Here is a 27,234-nt window from a genome sequence, read left to right as displayed (position 1 = left end):
ATAAAAACCATGATCATTTCAATAGGTGCAGAAAACGTATTTGACAAAGTGCAACATCCACTCATGATAAAAACTCTCAACGAAGCAGATTTAGAGGGAATATACCTTAGCATAAAAAAGGCCATATATGGAAAAACTCAGAGCTAGCCTCATACTCCATGGTGAAAAACTGAGAACTTATGGTCAGAAGCAAGACAAGGATGTCCATTCTCATCCCTTTTTTCTTTTCTTTTCTTTTCTTTTCTTTTCTTTTCTTTTCTTTTCTTTTCTTTTCTTTTCTTTTCTTTTCTTTCTTTTCTTTTCTTTTCTTTTTCCTTTTCCCCTTCCCTTCCCTTCCCTTCCCTTCCCTTCCCTCTTTTCTTTTCTTTTCTTTTCTTTTCTTTTCTTTTCTTTTCTTTTCTTTTCTTTTCTTTTCTTTTCTTTTCTAAGATTTTATTTATTTATCCATGAGAGACACAGAGAGGCAAAGACACAGGCAGAGAGAGAAGCAGGCTCCCTGCAGGGAGCCTGATGTGGGACTCAATCTCGGGATCCTGGGATCACGACCTGAGCTGAAGGCAGACCAGGTGTCCCAACCACTTTTCTTCAACATAAGTATTGGAAGTCCTAGCCACAACAATTAGACAACAAAAGGAAAGGCATCCAAGTTGGTAAGGAAGAAATAAAGCTTTCACTATTTGTATATGGCATGATATTATACATAGAAAACCATAAAGACTCCACCAGAAAACTGCTGGAACTGATAAATTCAGTAAAGTCACAGAATACAAGATCAATGTACAGAAATCTGCATTTCTATATATCAATAATGAAACAGAAGAAAGAGAAATTAAGGAATCAATCCCATTTGTAGTTGCATCAAAAACAATAAGATACCTAGGAATAAACCTAATCAAAGAGGTAAAGGCCTGTACTCTGAAAACTATAAAATACTGATGAAAAAAATTAAAGACGGTACAAAGAAATGACAAGAGATTTCATGCTCTTGGGTCGGAAGAACAAATATTGTTAAAATGTCTATACTACCCAAACATTCTACACATTTAGTACAATCTCTATCAAAATACCAACAGCATTTTTCACAGAGCAAGAACAATCCTAAAGTTTGTATGGAACTACAAAAGACCCTAAATAGCCAAAACAATCTTGAAAAAGAAGAACAAAATTAGAAGCCTCACAATTCTAGACTTCAAGTTACATTACCAAACTGTAGTAATCAAAACAGTATGGTACTGACACAAAAATAGATATGTAGATAAATAGACAATAGAAAATCTAGAAATGAATCCACAGCTATATAGTCAGTTAACCTTCAACAAAGCTGGAAAGAATATCTATTGGGAAAAAGTCTCTTCAACAAATGGTGTTGAGGAAACTGGATAGAACATGGAAAAGAATGAAACTAGACCGTTTTCTTATACCATACACAAAAATAAATTCAAAATGGATTAAAGACCTAAATGTGAGACTTGAAACCATAAAAATCCTAGAAGAGAACAAAGGTAGTAACTTCTTTGAAATTGGCCATAGCAAATTCTTTCTAGGTAGGTCTCCTAAGGCAAGGGAAACAAAAATAAACTTTTGTGACTACATAAAAATAAAAAGTTTCTGCATTGCAAAGGAAACTGTGCTAAAAGGCAACCTATAGAATGGGAGAAGATATTTGCAAATGACATATCAGATAAAGGGTTAGTATCCAAAATCTAAAAAGAACTTTAAAAACTCAACACCCCCAAAACAAATTATCAGATTAAAAAATGGGCAGAAGATGTGAATGGACATTTTTCTGAAGAAGACATACAGATGGCCAGTGAGACACGTGAGAAGATGATCAACATTACTTATCAGGGAAATGCAAATCAAATCAAAGCTATGATGAGATATCACCTCACACCCGTCAGAATGGCTTAAATCAACAACACAAGAAACAACAGGTGTTGACAAGAATGTGGAGAAAGAGGAACCCTCTTGCAGTGTTGATGGGAATGTAAACTGGTGCAGCCACTCTGGAAAATAGTATGGAGTTTCCTCAGAAAGTTAAAAATAGAACTACCCTGTGATCCAGCAATTGTACTACTAGGTATTTACCCAAAGAATACAAAAACCCTAATTCAGGGGGATACTTGCACCTTGATGTTTATAGCAGCATTATCTACAATATTCAAATTATGGATCCAGCTCAAGTGTCCATCAGTTGATGAATAGATAAAGAAGATGTGGTATGTATATACAATGGAATATCATTCAGCCATAAAAATAACATGGAGCTAGAGAGTATAATGCTAAGTGAAGTAAGTTAGAGAAAGACAAATGCCATATGATTTTACTTGTATGTGGAATCTAAGAAACAAGCAAAGGGGAAAAAGAGGCAAACTAAGAAGCAGACTCTTAACTATAGAGAACAAACTGATGGTTATCAGAGGGGAGGTGGGTGGAAGGGATGGGATAAATGGGTGGTGGGGATTAAGGAATGCATCTCTTAGGAGCACTGGGTGATGTATAGAAATGTTTCATCACTGTATTGGACACCTGAAACTAATATACTACTAACTAGAATTTAAATAAAACTTAAAAAATTAAAATTAAAATAAATAGGTCAAATTTTTAAAAAATGAACAAAGGATGTAAATCGATATTTCTCCAAAAGAAGATACACAAATGGCCAGCGAGTATGTGTAAAGATAGATGCTCAATATCATTAGTCCTTAGGTGCCTGCAAATCAAAATCACAAGATATTACTTCACACCAGTTAGGAGGATGTTACAATTTTTAAAAAGATAGAAAATAAAGTGCTGGTGAGCATGTGGGGTAATTGAAACCCTCATACATTTTGATGGGAATGTTAAATGGTGAAAAGCTATAGATATACTTGTTAATCTAGAAAGAAATGTACAAGAGTGTATTTGAAGGCTACCATAAAACTTCAGAGACATAAAAGGCTTGAATAAATACTGTTAGATGGAATAAGTTAGTTAATTATAATGTCAGTTTTTCTCAGATTACTAGTGAATTTAAGACAGTCTTAATTAAATTTTTCCAAAGGTGGTACCAAAGATTAAAGACAGGAAATAACCAGGAAAGTTCTGTGGGAGAAAAATTAGTGAAAGTGATCATGCCAAAACATATTTAAACATTCTTAAACTATAATGATCAAAATAGCATGTTATGGTGCCAAAATAGAAGTAAGAGTAGAGCAAAATAGGATATCCAGGATAATGTAATTTTTAATTATATATATTTGGCAAGTCAAGTAAGTGATTAAGGATAGAGTAAAAAAACAGCCAACAGACAAAAAGAACTTAACAGTATATGTGACAAGGTGCTATGAATGAGATGTCAGAATTTCTTGAGATGTCAGAATTTCTTAAAATGTCAGAATAGTAATGCAGGTTTTACTACTTTCCACTGCTTTATTCTCTTTACTTATTGGACCAAGAAATTAAGAATATATTTTTGGGCTTTGAAAAGGTCAAATATCAACAAACATAAATAAATCCTTTTTTAGAGCTGCATTCAACCAAAGAGGTAATTAAAAGTCCATTCATCATTGTCTTCTAAGCTGAAAAATAGAGCTTTCCAGAATTTGAGTGTAATATAGCGATCACTGTAGCATCTGACTGAATGATGAAAATCAGCCTTCAGTGAGGGAGTACTATATTCTTTCTGAGTGTGAATTCAATCTGAAAATCTAGAATTAATTGACAGAACTACCAAACACTTGACATTCCTGATAGCCTATAATCTTGAGTTAAAATTTATCTAATTTAAAAGAAAAAAGATAAGCAAAGATGACTACATATGGAATCTGTTAAAGCTATCCCATAGTGATCCAGATAAAGGTGCACTGGTGAAAATACGCTATCAGCATCCTTTCTTATTGATATGAAACATTATTACATATTATTTCTAGTATAGTAGATTAGAAATTCTCTAAAATTTGAGGTCCTTATGTATACTGAGTATCCACAATGAATTCAGTGATGTTGAGTTTGAGAAAACATTATTTTACCTCTGTTCCTCATCTGTTAAACCAAAGAATGTAAGTAAATGTGGATCGAGATAGAAAGTTTTAGAAAATAAAATTTGTAGCCAAATTCATTGCACATAAGAATCCAAAATAGAATATGTAAGTTATTTATGTTATTGGATTTCATATTATTCATGTTGTGCCTGAGATTGCGAATCTGAGAAACCACCGAGGAACCGACACCGATGCAAACACACAAGGGTTTATTTACAAGCTCGAGCTTGGGTCCAAGTATACCCAACACAGCGGAGCAGGGACTTGGACCCCAAAGTGGGTTACAGCTGGGTTTTTATAGGCTGGTCTAGGGGATTTTCAGAAGGGGTGGAGGAATTCCTCAAGTTCTGTTTACATTCTCATATGGGGCTTAAGGGCATTGAGCTCTGTTCTCATTCTATTATGGGACTTTCTACCATGGGTGTGGGCTCTCTTGTCTTTCTAATATGGGATTCTCTGCCAGGGCAATTCTGAGCTCTGTTGTCTTTCTGATATGGGATTACCTGCTGAGGACATTGAGGACATTCTGCAGTTTTCCCCATAAAGTTGAGCTCTTATTCACAGGGGCCTAAAATGGCTGTACTTGTGCTAATGCTAAACTTGAGGTGGAATGGCCTTGATTTTTCTCGGCCTCCACAATTCAGATTTGCCCTAAAGAGATTATACTCTTTCTACTTAAAACCACACACACACACACACACTATTTGGTTCACTTAAAAGTGAGCATTCTTGTTGATATACAATATTCATTAAGAATTACAGCTGTTACAATTCTTTAGACATTTTGGTCTTAGTTTATGATCTTTATGATTGATACCTCAAGTATTCTGTTAACCTGAAGTTGAGCACTTTCCTAAATTGATTTCAATACATTGGTTTTATGCACTTAATTCAGTATTGGAAAGATTTGAGTAAAAATGAAAAATTCCATGTAAGCATTATAAGAGTGTTCTGGGTCAGGTGTTTGAGTGTTCACTAACTGAATGACCTTGGGCAAGTTACTTAAGCTCTCTATGCCTGTGTTTTCTGGGACTCTTGTTATTCTACTCACTATGAGTACGATTTCACCTTCATTCAGGACCAAATGATGGGAGATAAAGAGGCGAAAGAAACAGGAGGCATAAAAAAAAAGAAACAGGAGGCATGTTGGCCTCATCTTCTTGGAATCACGATTTCTATTTCACTAAACTGAGAGGAAAGAGCCCCTCCTTCAGAGGTGTGGCTCTTGGGGGTTTCCATTGCTACCACTAGCACAGAATATCTCAGAGAGCTGGGGTGTGAGAGAACAAAGAAAAGAGATAAAAGGGAAAGTGATTACTATACTCTCTCTGAGGATTAGGCATTTCCTTACCCGATCTCTGAGCCACAACTAGAGTGCTTTTCCAGAGTTCTTTGTGTGCCACAGAACACACTTTTGGATTTCTGGCTGTGTTAAGTTCAAGCTGGAGATCTCAAAAAGGGGAAAGGGAAAAATGGAGGAGAAGCTGTTAGGTAAACTCCTTGCCAGTTCGGAAATACCTTGGATCTTGATATTCTTCTCAGATACATCTTTTCTACTCTTTACAAAAGAGACCTCAAATAGGTGCATGGAGCATTCTGTTCAGGTTTTATTATTTCAGTGGATGGGACAGGGAAGAGTGGACCTACTCAGTTGTGCTAAGAACCAGATCATAAATTTCCTTTTAAAAAAGAACACTTTGGGGATGCCTGGGTGGCTCAGTGGTTGAGTGTCTGCCTTTGGCTCAGGGCATGATCCCAGGGTCCAGGATCGAGTCCTATGTCAGGCTCCCTGTGAGGAGTCTGCTTCTCTCTCTGCCTATGTCTCTACCTCTCTCTGTGTGTGTCTCATAAATAAATAAATAAAATCTTTTTTTTAAAAAAAAGCACTTTTATAATATTTTCACCATCCCTTCTGCTTTTTCTCACCCAAGGCTATTCCCATTAAGATACAATTTGAATTGCATTACTACCTTGAAAAAAATAAAAAAGCTTTATTAGCTCTCCACTGACTCTATAATTAAATATACTTCATATCCTAGCCAAACAGGAATACTTGCTGATACATAGTTATGCTATTCCACACCTATAAGTTTTGTTAAATTTTCTCTACCTAAAATAGTTTTTGAACCTTTCCATTTTTGCCTTTCAAATTCTACACCTTTTAAAGCTTAAATGTACTGCCTTCTTAAAATTTGTTTTAGTTCTCTGTCTTGTTCTTATGTGCTCCCCATAAAAGGAGTATGTGATCTCTTCAGCCTTTGAATAACTGTTATTTTAGTTCATGCCTTTTTAATATGCATATATACATATTTACATATATATACATACATAGTTTTAGAATTAGTTTTGTGTTCAGAGATACAGTAACTATGTCTAGCACAAGCTATTATGTTCAGATCCAAAAAAGTTAGGTAACATTTAGTGTCTATTGTGTACTTTTTCACTTCTGTATAATGGCTCTTTGAGACATTTGTTCTGAATCTCATTCATATGAAGATACTGAGGGTAAGTAAAGCAATATTATCTTAACTCATACAGTGGTAGTTTCTTGAATGCTTCCAACGGATCCCTACCATATAGCAGCTACTCAATACGCATGGCAATAACCCTTTTTTGTTCTTTCTACAGTACCTTGGCCATGTAGAAGTTGATGAGTCAAGAGGAATGCACATCTGTGAAGATGCTGTAAAAAGATTGAAAGCTGTATGTATTTGATGGTTGCCACTGTTGATCTGTATGCAGAAATATTTTCTTAAGAGACTTTTGCTCAGTAAATTTTACTGATTCACTATCCAAAAAGACCGGTATTTCTCTTAAGGCAAAAGATGGAGACTCTCTAATAAAGAGCATCTCATGTTATCCATCTAAAGGTATAAATTATGAAGACCAACTTTGTCAGTTTAGGCCAGACATTATCCAAAGGTACTTTTGATTCAATACCCATATTAAACAAGTGTTATGAAATCTTAGAGATGAATAATGTTCTAAAACCAAGAGAAAACCATTAGTGTCTTAACCTAACTATGATAACTGGGTTATAAATTACTGATGTTAAATTTGCTACAAGAAACAGTAGAAGATAGACTTACCTTTGATGATGGCTAATGAGGTTTACAGCTGGGGGAGAGCTTATTATCTGGACTACTTACTCACCAGTTTTCTTCTGTATATACCTCTAACATAAACAGTGTATTTCCCCTGCCTTTTTTTCCCCCCTGCCTTTTATTACAAACTGCAGCATACTTGAAATGGAGAGTCCTTTTCCAGGATAAATAATGTTTGTTTTTTTTTTTACCTGTTATACCATAGAATAAATCCCAGGCATATGCCTATGTATTTAATAAAAGGAGAGAATGGATTCAGAGTTCATAAAGGTTCACATTAAAGTGTTAATATCATATTTTGGATAGGTTTGAAGAATGTTTCATAAACTCTGACAATCCTCTTCAGAACCATCCTTCTCTCCAATGTGTGGCCTTTTCCCCCTTTGCTATGAAAGCTTTAACCATTACTTCTGCATGCCCTTGCCCCAGACAGCATTAAATATTTGTTTGCTTTGGGTTTGCTGGTATGGTAGGCTGTCACAAGTTTGGCTACTAATGAGTGCTTTTTTTCCTCTCAATTTGCTTAATAATCAAAACTTTTTCTGCTTCTTAGGACATTTTATGTGACCTCTCATTTATAATCCCTCAATACAAAAGATATAAGATTAAGGAAGCCACCTACTTAAATGTATTATATTTTGGAATAAATGTGTGTGATTCTGTAATAGAAAGAGGAGAAAAAAAAAAAAAAGAGGAGAAAAATAACCAATTATAGTATGCAAGGAACTTAAAAAAAAAACTAATATGTAGACACATGTATACATATGCATACATACCATTTACCTCAGATTTTGGTCATTTAAATTCTTAAATGATTGAAGTTCTTCGTATTCTGATAATTATTAATGTTAAAGGAATTTATTTTCATCTATTATGGTATGTGAAGCTATAATTTATAGACTTGTCATGTCTACCTGAATATAGTCTCCAATTAAATACAGTCTCAGATGTGTAATTTTCCAAGAAACATAAATTCCATCTCTTCTTTAACAGAATAGTTCTAAGTTCACTAGAAGAAGTTTAGCTTAGAAAATTTAAAAAGTAATACTCTGATTTGTCCTATTCATTAAAGAATATTTTAAACATCGTATTACTAATGACTGAAAACATCAGGCAAATCAGTGAGCAGTGACTAAATAGACCTAAAACAAACTACAAAAAGTTATCAAAATCTTATAACTTATTTAACTTACAGGTAGAAGGTCATTGTGGAATGAGCCTTTAGAAAGTCTTTTAATTCAGATTATGGCTTCACATTCACTCTCTAAATAAGGGAAAACTAGGGATGGTTTTAATTTGCACAGAAGATACGAAGAAATGATATTTAATTTGAATGAGCAGCAGATCCTCTTAACTAGTCTTTTTTTGGCCTACTTTTAATTAGAAGCATCTTTACATTGTATAGGTAATATTAAAGTTCACTGTGTAAAACAAATGGATAAAAACAGTACATAAAATTTCTTGTAATCCCAGAGATAGCCACTATTCACCATCTAGTTTTAAAACTAATTTTTTTTAGGGGTGCCTGGCTAGCTCAGTCAGAAGTGCATATGACTCTTGATCTTGAGGTCATGGGTTTGAGCCTCATGTTGGGTATAGAAATTACTTCAGTAAATAAATAAACTTTAAAAAAACTAAATTTTTTAATTGAATGATTTTTTTTTACCTTTTTGTTTTTTTAACCATGCAGAATATTATAAACATTATCATTTAAGATATAAGACTATTTTAGATAATAAAATTTAATAGGTTTATTTTTCACCAAAGATGGGAACCAAATTGCCATTTATAAAATTATACCTATGCCTAGGACAATGTCTGGCACATAGTAGCCGCTCAAAAAATATTTCTAGAATATATAGAAAAGAATTCAGTCCTCAATATGTGGTCAAATCAAATCTCATAACAATTATCATAACCATATTTTACATTTAATGTTTTAAAGATTATGAAACCTTTTGTATCTTTCTAAATGATCCTTATTTCCCTTTGGTCCCTTATGACTAATAAGAATGTTGATTGCTTTTCTGGACATACTTAAACTTTTGAACTTTGAGGAGAAATTGACCACTTCTGAACTTTTCATTCAAGAAGTTCCTTAAAATTTTTCAGACCTACCCTATCCAAGAGACTTGGGGCAAGTATTGTGTATAATTTCACATGGGTAAACATGTATTTAAAAAATAAGATTGAATTTTTGGGTAACTGGGGAACAGTTTCCTGTTTATTATACTCAATGAAACTTCCTCCTATAAATACTCTTTCTAAAGCTTATACTGAGAAGCTTACAGAAGGTTGGAAGTTTTCAGGATGTTGTTCTTCTCAGACCATATTAGTCCACAAACATTTGAAATTTTTGTCTTCTTTTCATGTTTACTATGCCGAAATTTCTAGTTGCCTCCCCACCCCCCACCAAACATTCGTCTAACAAACACATCTGTAATCTGTCAAAAGCTAGGTCTCTTTCTTAGAGCTTCAGATAAATGGAAGCAAATGTAGAAGTGTACAAGGTTATAGATTAAAGAAGAAATAACATGTTTATGGCACTAGTTTGATTGCTAGAATTTTAAAATTTAAAGAATTATATAGCTCAGGTGTACTAGTTAAATAGCAAATCAAACATCTTAAACCTATCATTTGAGTGATGTTTGAACTAAAACTGTGACATTCTAGAGCTTTTTAAATTTGTGAATAATGAGGAAGTTGGATAATTTGCAAGTATAGTTTTTATTTATCCTCAAAGTAGTCCCTCACAATTTAGGATCACTTTAACTGGGATCAACTAGAAGTTACCTGCATAGTTAATATTCTCAAATGAAAAGATATTATAACTAAACAAAATCATCTTTTTTAAAGATTGAGTTTTAAACCTGCTTCTCAGAGCATAAATATGTTTAAATTCTTTTTTACTTTGCATGATAAAGTTAGTTACAGCTATTTACAACTCATTTACTTTGTGACATAAGTGCACAAATTTAGCTACCTTGAGACTTGGATTGTGTGTGATAAAATGACAGAAACAACTATTGCCCATTTTTAGTGCTTCTAATGACATTGTCAGTTGCAGGGTGAGTAGTAATGTCATTTATCAGTCTATTTTGTAAAAAGTATATTGGGCCTTTTGTTATCTTGCTTGACACTGGTCCAAGATGCCCTTCCTTTTAAAAGGTCTTTTCTTCCCATTGTCTCTAAATGTCTCTCCCTCTCTGTCTTGGTTTTAGACTAGTTTCATTATACTGACAGTTTCTAATATGTTGGTTTTTTTATTCACTATTTGATATATTTGCTTTAATATATGTTCTTGTTTTAGCAGGTAAAAGAATCATAACTTGTTTTTTTAAATATACTAATATTCTCTAATACTATCTTTTAATGCATTTAATGCATTTTGCACGTCAACTTTTTTCATTAACATCTGAGGTCTTTTATGAAAAGAGGGCAAGCTACATGTTTAACAAGAGCTTTTTTAGGAGCTGAATTAAATATTAACAGATCTCTTTCCCTTACCTTCCTATCCCTTAAGAATGGTGAATCTTTAACTTTGGGCTGCATCTTTAAAAGCTGATGGTCATTCACAGTCTAACAAAACTAGGGTCACCAAATTTGGCAGTAGAAATAAACTTATAGTCTTATTGCAATAACTATCTGAATTACTTTGTTTTTCCAACTTAAGTTCAAAACATTGTGGGGAAATATTTGATGCTGTTTGTGATTTTCAAAACTTAAGTAGAAAACACTTCAGTGTTTTTTTTTTTTTTTTTTTTTTTTTTTTTAGAAAACACTTCAGTGTTGAGAGTAACGAATGAGTTTATAAATTGTCTAAGAGAGTAAAATTTCAGTACGGTTGTCTTTTTCTAGACATTTATGTAACATTAAAAACTGATTATGAAAATTAAAGGCTTAACAACCAGAGTTAAGAAATGTAAAGTTAAAATAGCTTGGGTTAGAACCCATCTACTTTCGCATAAATTCTGATCTTAAAGTTTCTCAGCTTAAAAATTAGTGCTGGAGCCATAAATAGCTATATCTCTTTTATCTACATAGTTTAGAATTGTATACTTATCACTGTCAATGCAAGTTTTTTTAATTCTAAAACCAGTAGCATTTTAAAAGAAAACACTATTTTTAAAATTTTAAAATTTCAGTTGTGGTCCACAGATGTTTGGTTCTCAGATATATTTGTTTTTTTCCAGCTGCAGTGAAAGCATTAGCTCTGTGTTCTTTAAAAAAGAGGATTTATTCTCTGTTTGGAATAGAACATATCTATTATCTCCCCATGATTGTTGTGGAATTGATCAGCCCACACATACACATGTTTGCAAATTGATCCCAATGGATAAGTAGGAGTTCTCTAAGTTACATATTGAATTCAGTAAGAAAAAGTCTGACAAGGATTCTTGTTGCACACTCATAATTTAATGTGTTGCATTTTTTTATGTGGTTATTCAAATGTGAACTATTCTTTTTAATTGATGACTTCCATATAGTTGACCACTGATTTTTAAACAGAAAAAATGTGTATGGAAATTGAAAAATATATTTACTACTCACTATTAGGAAATTTAAAATGCAAATCTCACCAAATCAATATGTCTTAATCTTTTTCTTTGCTGCCAAATTTGGATAATCTCTGTTTCAAAAGTAAATAGAGAATACTAAACTAACTAGTTGCTCTGCATGGGTACAGGTTCTGATTTCTTCTCTTTCCATGGATTCTTAGGCCATACAGTATGTTTTCCTGCATTTTCATGCACCCTTCCTTTTTCCCTGTCACTCCTGGTATGGATAACTCTTTAAAACTCTCACTCCCTCCCCTTCTCCAACTTTGCCCTTTACCCAACTTCTGTATGTGCTTATTGGTGTGAAACCCTGGGACATTTAGCCTATACAATAATAGCGCTCGACTTGTCCCCCTGTTCCTCCAGGAAAGGAAGTTCTTCAAAGGCTTCTTTGGAAAAGTAAGTTTAATGCCACATTCGTGCTTGCTTTATAAGGAGTTACACCCCTAGTATAGCACTGACATTCGTTTCTTTATAATACAGGAATTGATTTGACTATATATGAAAATTGATAAATTGGAAAGTTGCTATCTATGATATTAATTGTGCGTCTTTTGATACTGAAATCCAATAAAGAAAGCAAATAGGTTGTAAAGTATTATTTCCTCAAAGCTAGGTGTTTAATTTAATTTGATCTTACAAAGCTGTGCATATTAGCATATTAGTTGGATTTTTAACAAGTGGGTTTTGCTTAGTGCTCAATATTGGCAGAGAAATGGGAAGAAATATTAAGTTCAAGTGGAAATTTAATATACCCCACATTTTACATTTAATGCTAGTACTTTTTTTCAATCTAAATTAAATTTCAGGTGAAGTGAGTGAAAGTACATAAACTAAATCTCTGACGATTCTGTCATTTTTAACCTGGGCTGCTAACCTAAGAACTGTCTTAATTAGTAGTCAACCAAATATCTGTCATTGTGTGGGATGTTCCTTCTGTACATGCTTTTCAAGTAATGATTATTGAATGTTCAGATTTCCTTGGAATTAAGAATATATATACAAACAGGTAACTAACATTTTTGTGTCAGAGTTTATCATTATTTAATTTTGAGTAAGTGCTACAAAATAATTTAGGCTGGAACTTTCCAAACACTACTGCCATGGATATAAATTACTAAGAGTTAATGTGAATATAAAAATCCCATCATAATTGTTTTTCTACTACGTGGTTTTGTTACTTTGAAAAATTTGTTTTAAAGAATAAATAGTTTCCATTTTTTTCTCAAGTAAATATTTTAGTTGTAGCTGGTTTTTAAATGTTCATGTAAAAAAAAAATTAAATGTTCATGTAGATCACCTTTATACTATAAATTTGTTTATAAACATATTTGAAGAGATTTTAGATTGAATGGCTTCTTCGTTCAGTCACTGCTATCAATCTGAAATAGAAAATCATATAATTTACCCACACATCACAATAAAATTTCTTAATAGACATTTTGGGTTTGAGTTAAATTAACAGGTCCATATCTAGAAAGAATTAATCCTATAAACATTTGCATCATTACAATTAACCCTCAACAATGCCAGGGGTCAAGGCCTCCAACTTTCCCTGAAGTTAAAAATTCCTGTATGATTTTTTTGACTCCCCAAGAACTTAACTGTAGTAACCTACTGTTGACCTTACCAACAACATAAAATCAATCAACACATATTTTTGTATATTATGTGTATTATATATATATTCTTAAAATAAGAGAAAGGAAAATATTATTAAGAAAATCTTAAGAAATACATTTACAATACTGTACTGTATAAAAAAACTGCATATAAGTGGATTTGCACAGTGCAGTGGTGTTTAAGAGTCAGCTATATAAATAGGCATTACAATTGTTAAGGAAGTTTTTTTGTAGATATTTATTCTTTTCCAAAGAGAATTTCTTAAAGCAGTTTCATATCACCATAATTATTATACAATTTAAACTAGCTTCCAAGTGATGTTTTTAATATGTCTACTTAAGTAAAACAACCTTATGTAGACCTTGTATAGAGAAGGCTACGTTGTAGAAAATACTGATTTTGTTTATAGAAAAAAACATATTAAAATAACACTTATTAAAAAGTTACAACATGATGTTAGGGAACAAAGGTAGCTCTCACTTCAAAATCAATCCCAAAATATCAATATTCATTGCTGTACAGAATGGAGTCATGCTACACCTACAAGTGTAGCTGAACTGGGTCACACTGTGCTTGTTGGCTGTTTTCACTGCATTTTACAACATGAATTTTATGGCATGAGAAGGAAAATTAGGAGTCATCTCAATCTTTAAGATACCACTGAATTTATTATTCTCCCTGTTTTACAATGAGGAAACTAATGTTAATAAAGGTGACCTGCCCAAATTCACAGATGTAAGTTAGTAGAAGCTAAAATTTGGACCCAGATAATTTGATTCCCAGAGCCCACAGTTTTAATCACTATGCTTCATAATCACTCTGTTTTCACATTAGTTACAAAGTTAAAAGATTGAACCTTAAGGGTGCCTGGCTAGTTCTGTCTGAATGTGAAACTCCTGATCTTGGGGCTATGGGTTTGAGCCCCACACTAGGTATATAGATTACTTAAAAATAAAATCTTAAAAAAAAATAAAAATAAGAGATTTAACCTTAAAAGATGCCAATAAATAGCTTCCTATAAACACATTTCACTTCCTTTCTTCTTTGAAGGTAATAATTTAACTTTGGATTTTACCTCTCAATCAACTTACTTTTTTATTAAGGCTTTAAAGAGTCCTTTTTAGTGGTTTAAACTAATATTTTATTGAATATTTAAATCATACTACTGAGTTTTAGTCTCACAGGATTTCCTTAAAAGATGCTAAGCAGATGAGCACCAGGTGTCTTGTGGCTGTATTGAATCCCTGAATTTGTAGACCTGAAACTAATATTATACTGTATGTTAACTAACTGGGGGAATTTAAATTAAAACTTCTAAAAAAGGGGGAAAAGGTTGCTAAACAACCTCATAACAGCATCTATGAACAAATGTGGTTTTCAGAATTCTTTTGTTATTAAGGGGAGAATTCTTTTTATGGCAGGGTGATTTTATTTTAATATACAATTTTTTTTTAAAGTATAGTTAAGTCATTTAAAGAGTGGAAAACCAACAAGGAAAAAACATTATCCATAATCTTACCAGAAATGTGTTTTTATTTTTTTTAAGATTTTATTTATTTATTTATTCATGAGAGATACGGAGAGGCAGAGACATAGGCAGAGGGAGAAGCAGGCTCCATGCAGGGAGCCCAATGTGGGACTTGATCCCGGGACCATGGGATCACCCCCTGAGTCAAAGGCAGGTGCTCAACTGCTGAGCCACCTAGGTGTCCCAGAAATGTGCTTTTAAATGAAAAACTTTTATTTATTTTTTGGAAAAACTTTTTTTTTTAATAGAGCCTTTTAAATCTTTCAAATTGCTATCATTCAGCTCACTTCCACATTAATCTACTAGAAATAGGCTGATGAAAGAGACTTGGTTTGTCAAGTTTGCCAAGTCAATTGTGGTTTAATGAGAGCTGAAAATGAAGAATCTCACTGGACAGTATATGATAGGGAATTTGTTTATTTTTTTAATTAAAGTATAGTTGACATATAATATGTTAGTTTTAGGCATACAAGATAGTGATTTTCTAATTAATTATGAGACACTATGATAAGTGTTACTTACCATCTGTAACCATACAAAGTTTCTACAATATTATTAACTATTGAATAGGAAGTTTTTAATCCAGTATAGTTTTTCATAAATTTTGATACTTTCTTAGCCTTCATGTCTTGTATGGTTTAATGGTCCAAGATAAAGAGAACAACAGTTATCAAGAGGTGTTTCCAATCAAACCCATTTGCGTGATTATAGGTAGACAGAAGGATTATTAGCACTGAATCTGAATTTATAAATCATGGCCAGGAGAACTGCTTCATCTCCTTCCTAAGTTGTTCCTTAACCTGAACAACCAGTCATTTCTCTATTCCTGCATCACCAGTTAATAGGAGTAGTGCTCAATAGTGAACAGATAAACCTGAATCTGTTACAGTACTGTGTTATTAGCCCATTGTAAGCTTAACACACATCTTAAAACAGAAGGAAAAAACCCTGACACTTTGAAATAACTTTTCCCAAACTAGCTACATTAAATTGTTCACTGTTGTTAGGAGAGCCAAGAATGTACTCAGCTTTTTAGGAAGTACTGTATACAGCTTCATTAGTGTTTTTGGCCATACCAAGCAAATAACTTGATTAACCAAGTAATTATAATTACATGGCACTTAACATTTGAAAAAGATTTTATAATTTTAATATATTTGAGGAACTCCATGAGCTAAGTAGTCTATATTACCATTTTATGAGGAACTGACTGAATACAAAGATATGAAATGTTCTTAGGCTACCCTATTAGGTCTCTTTTTAAAGCCATCATATTAGAAAAACTCAGTTCAGTCTACTTCCTGTGAGTTCTTCTGTGTGTTTCCTTTAATACTCCTGCAAAATACTTTGTTTCTGGACTCCAAAGGCTTAGAGATTTTTTTTCCCGTACACCAATTTTTTGCAACATCAGCTAGTTACCCAGCAATTTAACTCAATACTAACGCTGTCTGCCTGAAGATAGTGTCTGATCCCATGGGTTAAGGATTCAGTCCCATAAGACTGCTCCCACCCTACTTCAGATGCCAATCACAAGTAATAGGTCTCCAGATTACCTATAACTTCTGTCTGGTTTGGCTACAAATCAGAGGTTCCCACAACCCCCTCTTCAGGTTTAATTTGCTAGAGCAGCTCGCAGAATTTAGGGAAATATATTATTTATTAGATTATTTAAAAGATATAATAATGGAAACAGAAGAACAGCCAGACCAAGAGCTACATAGGGTGAGGTCTGGGAAGGTTCCAAGCACAGGAGCTTCTGTCCTTTGGAGATGGAGTATGACTCCTGGTGTAGTGTGTTTTCCAACCTGGAAGCTCTCTGAACCTTGGACAATTAGGGTTTTATGGAGACTTCCTCACATAGGCATGACCAATTCTTAATTCCATTTCTAGCACCTCTCCCTCTCTGGAGGATGAGGTATGAGATGGAGCTAAAAATTCCAAGCTTCTAATGGCTTATTCTTTCTGGTAACCAGCCCTTTTATAGGAGCCTACTCAGAGTTACCTCTCAAGTGTTCTTATCACTAAGGAATTTACAAGGATTTTAGGAGCACTGTGTCAGGGTTGGAATCAAAGACCAAATACTAGAATAAGAGATGCTTTCAGTGCTCTTATCACTTGGGAAATTAGGAAACTACAAGGGTTTCAGAAGCTCTGTGCCCAGAACCAGGGGCAGAGACCAAAAAATACCTTCCATTATCTCACAGCTATTTGCTTATATTTACATAGAGCTTTATAGTTATGATATGCTTTGACCTACTTTCTAATCTGCTACTCACAACCACTCAGTGAATTAGGATAGTTCATGAAACTACATTTTACAGATGAATAAACAAGCTCGAAGAGGTCACCTAGTTTAGTACTAAAGGGCAGTGCCTACCCTGAAACCAAGGTTTTCTGAAAGTTGGTACAGAGTTTTCTCCTACTCCATATTTTATGGTCTGTCTTTCATAAATACACTAAATAGCTTATGGGCCTTAATGCTTCCCACAAATATGCTTTGTATGCCCTGCGCACCATTTATAAACTTGAATTAGTTGCCAAAATTTCAAACACTGGAAAGTTTTTGCATAAAAACTAGAATATCTATCTTAAGAATTGGAAGATCTGGCAAAATGGAATGCTTTCTATGTGGCAACAGTGGCTTGAGCTAAGTAGCCACTGTACCTTTTGTTTGCCTGTTTGCCACAATCCCTGCAACTCCCTATCATGCTTAGAGTCAGCCTGCTTTACTCCTTTTGTTACCTGCTGTTAATCCTGTAGGCATTTGAGTTTCTAAACTCCTCCCTGGACTATTATGTCACTTTGAGTTGGGGTGGGGGGCAGTTCTCACTGTATAAAAAATCACAAAAATATTACATCTGTTCTAGCAGATCCTGTTAATATACCACCAAACATATTTTTTCTCATGTTCTTATGGTTTTTCAATTGTTAACTGGCATAATTAGAAATTATTATATTTTGGAGAATACATTTTTTTTTTAATTTTTATTTATTTATGATAGTCACAGAGAGAGAGGCAGAGACATAGGCAGAGGGAGAAGCAGGCTCCATGCACCGGGAGCCCGATGTGGGACTCGATCCCAGGTCTCCAGGATCGTGCCCTGGGCCAAAGGCAGGTGCCAAACCACTGCGCCACCCAGGGATCCCGTGAATACATGGTTTTATGTTTTATTTTTTTAAAGATTTTATTTATTCATGAGAGACACAGAGAGAGAGAGAGAGGCAGAGACACAGGCAGAGGGAGAAGCAGGCTCCATGCAGGGAGCCCAATGTGGGACTCGATCCCGTGCTCTGGGATCATGCCCTGAGCCAAAGGCAGACACTCAACTGCTGAGCCACCCAGTCATCCTAACCATGGTTGAAAAGTAATATGTTGTTATGTTGTTTTTACCTAATTCTCAAGAATGAACATTGTGTGGTATTTATAACTACTCTTAAGTATGTATACTCAACATCTGCATTCTATTTTAGATTTCCCAGATTTTCTCCTCTATAACAAATCATACTTAATGCTTATCTTCATTCTGGATCATTTTCTTTAAAGTGAGGCAATGGGGGCAGCTGGGTGGCTCAGTTGGGTAAGCATCCAGGTGTTGATCTCAGCTCAGGTCTTGATCTCAGGGTCATGAATTCAGGCCCTACACTGGGCTCCATACTTGGTGTGGAGCCTACTTAAAAAAAAAAAAAAAAAAAAAAAGAAAGAAAAAAAGTAAGGGACTATCTGCTGCCTCTTTCCTTATCTGCCTGTTTTTTAAATTCCTATGGCCTTTTCTCTATACATTTTACCTTTTTGTATGTTATTAGATATATCTTTTATGATTTGGGTTTTTTTCCCAAAAAAATGAATAATGAAGTATAATGAAGTGCATTATAACCTTTCTGAAGAAAAAAAGACAATCTCAAGAGTTATCAGAAGATTTCTAGTCATCCTTGGTTTCATTATTTCCTGTAACATGATCAACTAGCATGTGAAATGCGTTGGTCACTGACCTTTTCTAGTTAAAAAAAATTCATTAACTTTTGGAGTTTTTTTTAATCTTTGTATTAATAAAAACACTGGTTCTAAGGGAGCCTGGGTGATGTAGTTGGTTAAGTAATCGACTCTTGGTTACAGCTCAGGGGTCGTGATCTTGGGGTCCTGAGATTGAACCCTGCATGGGGCTCCATGCTCAGTGCGGAGCCTGCTTGAGATTCTCTCCATCTCTCTCCCCCTCTGCCTCTCCTTGTGTGCACATGCTCTCTCTCTTTCTCTCTCTCAAATCTTTAAAAAAGCAAAAAACACAGTGGTTCTTAAGCTCAAGTCATAGTGTCTAAGACATACTAGGGACTGTGCTTGGCTATCCAAATATAAAGATGAGCAAGACAGTCTTCACTTTTTTTTAGCTCATTTACTATCTCATTTTTAGATAACTATTTGACACCTCCTTTTTCCTTAAGCCCCCAGAATTCCTTACTCTGTTCTCTCTTTTGGCTGATGACCTTGCTTCCTACTTCACTGAAAAAATAGAATCAATCAGAAGAAAATTCTTGCATGTGCCACCACCACATCTACTCACCTCCCTACTCTGTGCCCATATACTCTATTTTCCCTCCTATCCAAGGGATTAACTGTGCTCCCAGATGAGGCTAACTCCTCCACTAGATTCTTATTATTCTAGCTTTTACTTATTCAAGCAGTGCTCCCCACACTCTTCCATATCAGTTTTTCTTTCTGTAGTGGATCAAAACAAATCTTCATTAAAAAAAAAAAAAAGTTTCTTCTTGGTGCCTTCAGTTTCTGCTCTCCTTTTCTTCCTTAAACCTATTTAATCAGGCTTTTACCCTCCCCACTCTACTGAAGCTGTTCTTAGCAAGTTTTCTTCTGTATTGGTATTCCAAGATCCTACCTACCAACATACCTGACCTATTAGCAGATTTGTCATAGTCTGTTCCTCCCCTGCTGTAAAACACTGTTCATTTGGAGTTCAGGGATCATGATCTTGGCTTTTCCTCGTGTTGCTGCCTACTTCCCAGTCTGTGGACTCTTCTCTACCTATACCTGTCCCTTGATAATCTCTTCCAGTGTCATAGATTTAAATACCATCTCTATGCTGATGACTGAAACTTGTATCTTCAGACATCTCCTCTGAACTCCATAGTGTTATTTCCATCATAGAAGCAGTATAACATAGGGGTTAAGGGCACTAGGGACTCAGGTGCTTGCATTTAATCTTGGTTTGGCCACCTACTAGCTTTGTGACCTTTGGAAAGGTTTTTGACTATTCTCTTAAAACTCTTAACTATTTAACCCTTTTAACTATTCTGTACCTCAGTTTCCCCATCTATAAAAAAAGGATAATACTAATTCCAACCTCATGTGATTGCTATGAAGATTAAATAATAAATATAAGCAAAGTTTACAAAACAGCCTGCTGCAGTGGCTAAGTATTAGGTATTGTTATCACCATCATCATCATCATCATTAAACAGTACACCAGGCAACTCACACATCACAAAGGAAATTCCAGGACGCCTGGGTGGCTCATGGGATGCCTGGTGGCTCAGCGGTTAAGAGCCTGTCTTCAGCCCAGGGAATGATCCCGGGGTCCTGGGATCGAGTCCCACGTCAGGCTCTCTGCAGGGAGCCTGTTTCTCCCTCTGCCTGTGTCTCTGCCTCTCTCTGTCTCTCATGAATAAATAAATAAAAATCTTAAAAAAAAGAAAAGAAAAATTCCTAATCTGTCCCTCCCAAACTCTTCCCCATCTCAGTATACAGCAACTCTATACCTATGCTCTAGTCAAAAATCTAAGATCTAATCTTGACTCCTTTCTTTCTGTTATACCCTATATCCATTCCATCAAGAGTTCCTGTCTCAATACCGCCACACTGCTACCCTGGCCCAGGCCATCTTCTCTCATCCGAGTCATTGCAGCAATGTTCTACTTCCCCTGCTTTCATTGTTGTCCTCCCTACCATCTGTTCTCAGGATATCAGTCTGAGTGATCTTTTTAAGACAGAGGGCTGATTGTGTTTCTCCACTGCTCCAGATCCTCCAGTAGCTTCCTGCCTTACTCATAATAAAAGCCAAAGTCTTTTGGCCTTATAGGCCATTTGTACATTAATTCTCTCTGTCCCTTTTCCTATCTTCTCCTATTCTTGCTTCCTTAGTTTCAGCCACACTAGCCTCCTTGAGCACACCTGGTATGCTTCTGTCTCAGGACCTTTGCACTTGCTATAACTTCTAGTTTGGAGCACACATCATCTAGATATATGTATGGCTCACTTTTTCATCTCTTTCCATTCTTTGTTCAAAAGCCCCCTTCTTAGTGGGGCATTCACTGAGAATTCATTACCTTGTAATAGCAAGGCACACCATGTTGTTGCCTGTTAGTGTGTCATTACTCTGTAATGACTGGGCTATTTCTGTGTATAGATGTGACAGAAAGACTGACTAGTGATTCTTTACACATTGGATATACTTGAATTTCATTTTGGTTTGTAAAGAAAGAACTTTGCACAATAGAATGGCAAATCACTGTTGTTCAGAAAGAGTAGTTCTGTCACTCCTGCCCAAATTGGTCTGTTTGCTGCAGTTACTTCTTAACATTTTGTAGTTATGCCATATTATGTTTCCCATGTGTCTTTATAGCATTTCTTTGCTTAACAGCTGCTTCACCTTTTTGCTCTTATCTTCATATGCCCAGTACAATTATCTTGCTCTCAAATATCACTTCTATTTGTTGATTAATTGCACATTTTTATTTCATGGTGATCTTGGAGATCTTTGGAGTTAGAACTTTGGAGTTAGCACTGAGATCTAAGTTGCAATTTATTTTATTTTTTTATTAATTTCTTAATTAATTAATTTTTAGGAAGGGGAGGGAGAGAGAGAATCTTAAGCACATCACAGAGCCTGATGCAGGGCTTGATCTCACAACCTTGAGATCATGACCTGACCAGAAATTAAGGGTCAGATGCTTAACTGACTGAGCCATCCAGGCACCCCTGAGTTGCAGTTTAAAACAATAGATAGTGGGACACCTGGATCGCTCAGTGGTTGAGTGTCTGCCTTCGGCTGAAGAGTGTGATTCGGGATCTGGGATTGAGTCCTACATGGGGCTCCCTGTGGGGAGCCTGCTTCTCCCTCTGCCTGTGTCTCTGCCTCTGTGTGTGTGTGTGACTTTCATGAATAAATAAATAAATCTTTAAAAAATAAAACAATAGATAACATATAGCCACATTTGTTTAAAAAGAAAAGGAAAGAGAAAGATTGATTCAGGGACATAATTCTAAATGAGTCTACTATTTCAATATAATGAATTGTCTTTCCAAAAAGATTTCATTAGTGATCACTTTCCAGGAATTAGAAGATTTACGTGAGAGATTGGCAAACTATGGCCCACTGTTTTTGTAAATAAACCTTTATTGGAACAAAGCTATGTCTATTTGTTTTTATGTTGTCTGTAGCTATTGTGCTACGATGGCAGAGTTGAGTAGTTGTGACATAGACTCTATAACCTACAAAGCTGTAAATATTTGACATCTGATCCCTCATAGAAAAAGTTTGCCAGGGACACCTGGGTGGCTCAGTGGTTGAGTGTCTGCCTTCGACTCAGGGCGTGATCCTGGAGTCCTGGGATCGAGTCCCGCATCGAGCTCCCTGCATGGAGCCTGCTTCTCCCTCTGCCTGTGTGTCTCTGCCTCTCTCTGTGTGTCTCTCATGAATAAATAAATAAAATCTTAACAAAAAAGAAAAAGACAAAGTTTGCCAATCTCTGATTTAAACAGTTTAAAAACAGGACGCCTGGGTGGCTCAGCGGTTGAGTGTCTGCCTTTGGCTCAGGGCGTGATCCTGGAATCCTGGGATCAAGTCCTGCATCAGGCTCCCTCCAGGGAGTCTGCTTCTCCCTCTGCATGTGTCTCTGCCTCTCTCTGTCTCTCATGAATAAATAATCTTTTAAAAAATAAACAGTTGGGATCCCTGGGTGGCGCAGCGGTTTGGCGCCTGCCTTTGGCCCAGGGCGCGATCCTGGAGACCCAGGATCAAATCCCATGTCGGGCTCCCGGTGCATGGAGCCTGCTTCTCTCTCTGCCTGTGTCTCTGCCTCCCTCTCTCTCTCTCTGTAACTATCATAAATAAATAAAAAAATTAAAAAAAAATAAAATTTAAAAAAATAAAAAATAAAAAATAAACAGTTTAAAAACTTATTTCTCCAACGGTAAATCTGAAGTACTTCCCTGGATAATACCAATATGTAAAATAGAAGAGCATCTGTAAGGATCTGCCTACCAAGAATATCACTAACATGTGATCATAATCCTTTTTCTTTTTTTGAATGGGATCTACTTAAAAAACCTTCTGGGGATAGGTAAGTAGGTAGATAACAGTTCTTTATTGTAATTAGTTATTTCAATTGCCTTTTATTGTGAGTACCTCAAATACTTAGGAGAAAGTGATCTTTCAAGTCTACTGAACTGAACCTACTATTTCTCTGTCATTTTTGCAAGCATTTTGTGTTTCTTCACTGGCGTTTTCATTTGAAGATTACCTGTGCATTCCTCTTACTTGCAGTAAAGGTTTCCTAATTCAGTAATTTGTAATAGATTCACTACCTACTCACATTTTCTCCAGTGTCGGAGCCTGTTTAATTTATATATTGGTTTATATCTGCTCATAATAAAAGATGTTTATGGCAAATGTTAATTTTAAAATTCTAAGTTGGATATATAGAGTTGAGTGGTTACTAGCTCAATTATACTTGACGCTTGTCATCTTTCACTCATAGGTTAGCCTGATCCTTCTCACATTTTACCAGTTTAAATTTGAAGTTACTGAAGTCCTTTCCATGTTAAACCCATGCTCTTTTCTTGGAGAATAAACAATTTTCTTTTTGTTGTAAAACTGTTTTTCATAATTGACTAGTCATTGTGAATAGTGAAACTGTTTTTAAAATTGAAAGTATTGGAACAAATGATGAAATAATTCTTCATATCTCACATCTACAGTACCCTAGCTACTACATTTTTATTAGTTTCTGAAGTAATATGTAGTCTTTTTTGGTAAAGGGGTGTTTGTGTTACTAATTTGTACCTAAATTCTATATTTCATACTTACTCTGGGTTATCTTTGTATTTTAGTCTTTCTGTTAGCTAACTTTGACCTTATTTCCTAGGATATTGGCTTAAATAAATTGTTTTAAGGCAAACAAAAGCAAAAATTTTTATCATTTTCTGAAAAGTGCTTAGGAATCTTAGTTTATATAAGTAGAATGGAAGACTGTAAAGTGCACAAATACTACAGGAGCATTGCTACTATAGAATTTGTATGATGAAGTCTGAACTTAAATTCAGCTACAGGTATCTTTAAGTGTTAATATCTCAATACCTGACTGAAGTAACTATATTGTGGCAGACTGTCATGACATCCAAGAATCAGTACCCAAAGTAGGAACAAATGCAAGAAGGATTCATATTATCTGTTTTCTTCCCCTATTTAGAAAATCAAAGGTGATGAAATATGACAAATACAATGCCTTGGTGATACATTAGTACCACACCATAAAATTTGTTACATACCTCAAAAAGCAGAGATGTTTTTGTAACAGTATAATTGGGCCAAAAAACTGTTATATTTTGCTATATAGAGTAAGGAGACTAAATGAGGAACAATCCTATTCAGAAAAACCTTTGAAGAGCACCTGGCTGGCTCAGTCATTGGGGTTTGTGACTCTTGATCTCGGGGTCATGAGTTGAGCCCCACATTAGCTGTAGTGATTACTTAAATAAAAACTTCTTTAAATCAATCAGTCAAGTAATCTTTGATATTTTTTTTTCTACTTACAGTCTCCCAACCTAGAAGCAGTCCTGTCTGTTGCCTCAGAAGCTAAACACTGCAGGCAATAATTGCACAATGAGTGGATTGATAAAGATGTACATTTCAATTCCTTACACAGAATTTTCAGTGCCATTTGGCAGTCTGTTTCACTGATCAACTGTCTCCCATTCCCTATGATAGATATTTAGCAAATTTATTTTTTCAGGAAATATTTCTTAAACTCTTATGCTGTGCCGAGCATTGTTCTAAGCTCCAAGGCTACAACAGTGAATAATAAAGATGGAAAAACCCCTGCCCTCATGAAGCTTACCTTCTATCAAAATACAAAATGCTACAGAAGAGTTGATTAAATATGGGTTTTAACTGTTGGTAGTGAGGTAACTGCAGTCCCAATTTGTCTGAAACAGTCCCAGTATAACACTTGTTTCTGGGTTTAATAGTGCCCCCGTCCACTTTCAAAAGGGCTCCAGGGGTATTATGCTGAGTGAAGTAAGTCAGTCGGAGAAGGACAAACATTATATGTTCTCATTCATTTGGGGAATATAAATAATAGTGAAAGGGAATATAAGGGAAGGGAGAAGAAATGTGTGGGAAATATCAGAAAGGGAGACAGAACGTAAAGACTGCTAACTCTGGGAAACGAACTAGGGGTGGTAGAAGGGGAGGAGGGCGGGGGGTGGGAGTGAATGGGTGACGGGCACTGGGGGTTATTCTGTATGTTAGTAAATTGAACACCAATAAAAAATAAATTAAAAAAAAAAGGGCTCCAGTTTGGACAGTAAATTATATAATCACCCTAGTTCTAAATCTTTTACGTGTATCAATTTATTTCATTCTCATAATAATCCCATGAGGTGGGATCCCTGGGTGGCGCAGCGGTTTGGCGCCTGCCTTTGACCCAGGGCGCGATCCTGGAGACCCAGGATCGAATCCCACATCGGGCTCCCGGTGCATGGAGCCTGCTTCTCCCTCTGCCTGTGTCTCTGCCTCTCTCTCTCTCTCTGTGACTATCATAAATAAATAAATAAAATTAAAAAAAAATCCCATGAGGTATGTGAAATTAACATCATTATATAGGTATAGATATTGAAGCATAGAGAAATAATTTGCCCTTGGTTATACAAGTAAGTGACAGAACCAGAATTCAAACCCAGACAGTAGCCTGGTTCCAGAGTTTATGCTCTGAGTTACTATGCTCTGCTGCTATACTGCTATTAGAAGTCTTTATCATCATATGGTTTCACTCATACGGAGAATATAAGAAATAGTGAAAGGGATTATAAAGGAAAGGAGGGGAACTGAGTGAGAAAAATTAGGGAGACAAACCATGAGAGACTCCTAACTCTGGGAAAGGAACAAAGGGTTGCAGAGGGGTTGGGGTAAGTGGGTGACCACTGAGGAGGGCGCTTGATGGGATGAGCACTGGGTGTTATACTATGTGTCGGCAAATCAAACTTCAATAAAAACAAAAACAAAGAAGTCTTTACCATCTCATTCTGCAAAGTAAAGCAAGCAATCTCCTCTCCTTCACAGATAAAATTTATGGCTCTCCAGAGTGAACTTCCTCGACTTGCCAATATCTTCTTTACTAATCTATCTTCATTTTATTCACCTTTACTCCATCATCCACTTCATGGAAGGGACATCTTGTCTTCCTGTCTAAAACTTGTATTGTAGCTCCGTCCTATCCCATCCCACCTCCTAGAGGACTTGGTCTTTCTTGGGCTTTCAATGTCCATCTTTCCACTGGCTTTTCTCATTCATCATATGTACATGATCTGTAGTTGTTGAAAGTGTGTATCTTTCAAGAAGCTTCACTGTTGAGAGAAGTTCTCTGAGGTTACTAATGATGATAAGTGGCTACCAATTACTTATTACCCTCTTTTAATTTCAAGTACTTATGTATCTCTGATCCTTTTACCAATCCTACACATACTTTACAGATGAAGAAATGGAAGCTCAGAGGGCTCCATAATTTGCTTAGCTTATGAATAATGAATAGTGGCACTGATCTTATACCAAAGACCATTCTGTTTCTAGTATATCATGCTAGTTTATCCTAATCCTTAAAGATCTCCTTTGATCCTCTGCCTGTCCTTCATTGCCCTATAGCTCTCCTTCTTTTTGTAGAAAAACATATTTGTTACCATATTTTTTCACTAGTGACTTATTAAATACACAGTCCCCCTTTCAATGTTAGATCTTAACATTTCCATCAGTTTGAAAGAAAGCAAATTCGTGACCATGAAGTAGTAGCAGGTCTCGAAATGCTAACCCGAGACTTAGTATATTCTCATATCTTCATTGTTATTGAGGAGGTAATGGGACAATATGAGCACATTTATTCCTAAAGTTCCTGAAATGGGATCCCTGGGTGGCGCAGCGGTTTAGCGCCTGCCTTTGGCCCAGGGCACGATCCTGGAGACCTAGGATCGAATCCCACGTCGGGCTCCCGGTGCATGGAGCCTGCTTCTCCCTCTGCCTGTGTCTCTGCCTCTCTCTTTCTCTCTGTGTGACTATCATAAATAAATAAAAATAAAAAAATAAAAAATAAAGTTCCTGAAATGACCTGCATATTCTTTA

At 35.5% G+C, this 27,234-nt stretch overlaps 1 protein-coding gene across 14 annotated transcripts in view; it reads left to right on the top strand.

Moving 5' to 3' along the window:
* The window catches only part of NUMB (NUMB endocytic adaptor protein), a 152,761-nt gene that overhangs the window by 102,114 nt on the left and 23,413 nt on the right, over positions 1–27,234 (top strand). For 11 of the 14 annotated variants that reach the window (XM_077909924.1, XM_077909934.1, XM_077909927.1 and 8 more), the window contains 2 exons: positions 6,651–6,725; positions 12,052–12,084. In XM_077909924.1, coding sequence (XP_077766050.1) covers positions 6,651–6,725; positions 12,052–12,084 — 108 coding nt within the window. The remainder of the gene's footprint in view (positions 1–6,650; positions 6,726–12,051; positions 12,085–27,234) is intronic. The other 3 variants (XM_077909933.1, XM_077909930.1, XM_077909928.1) reach the window with 1 other exon arrangement.

The sequence above is a fragment of the Canis aureus genome, chromosome 9 (genome assembly GCF_053574225.1).
Source record: "Canis aureus isolate CA01 chromosome 9, VMU_Caureus_v.1.0, whole genome shotgun sequence".
Lineage (NCBI taxonomy): Eukaryota > Metazoa > Chordata > Mammalia > Carnivora > Canidae > Canis > Canis aureus.
Note: the sequence above shows the minus strand (reverse complement) of the source record. Positions and strands in the feature narration are given on the sequence as shown.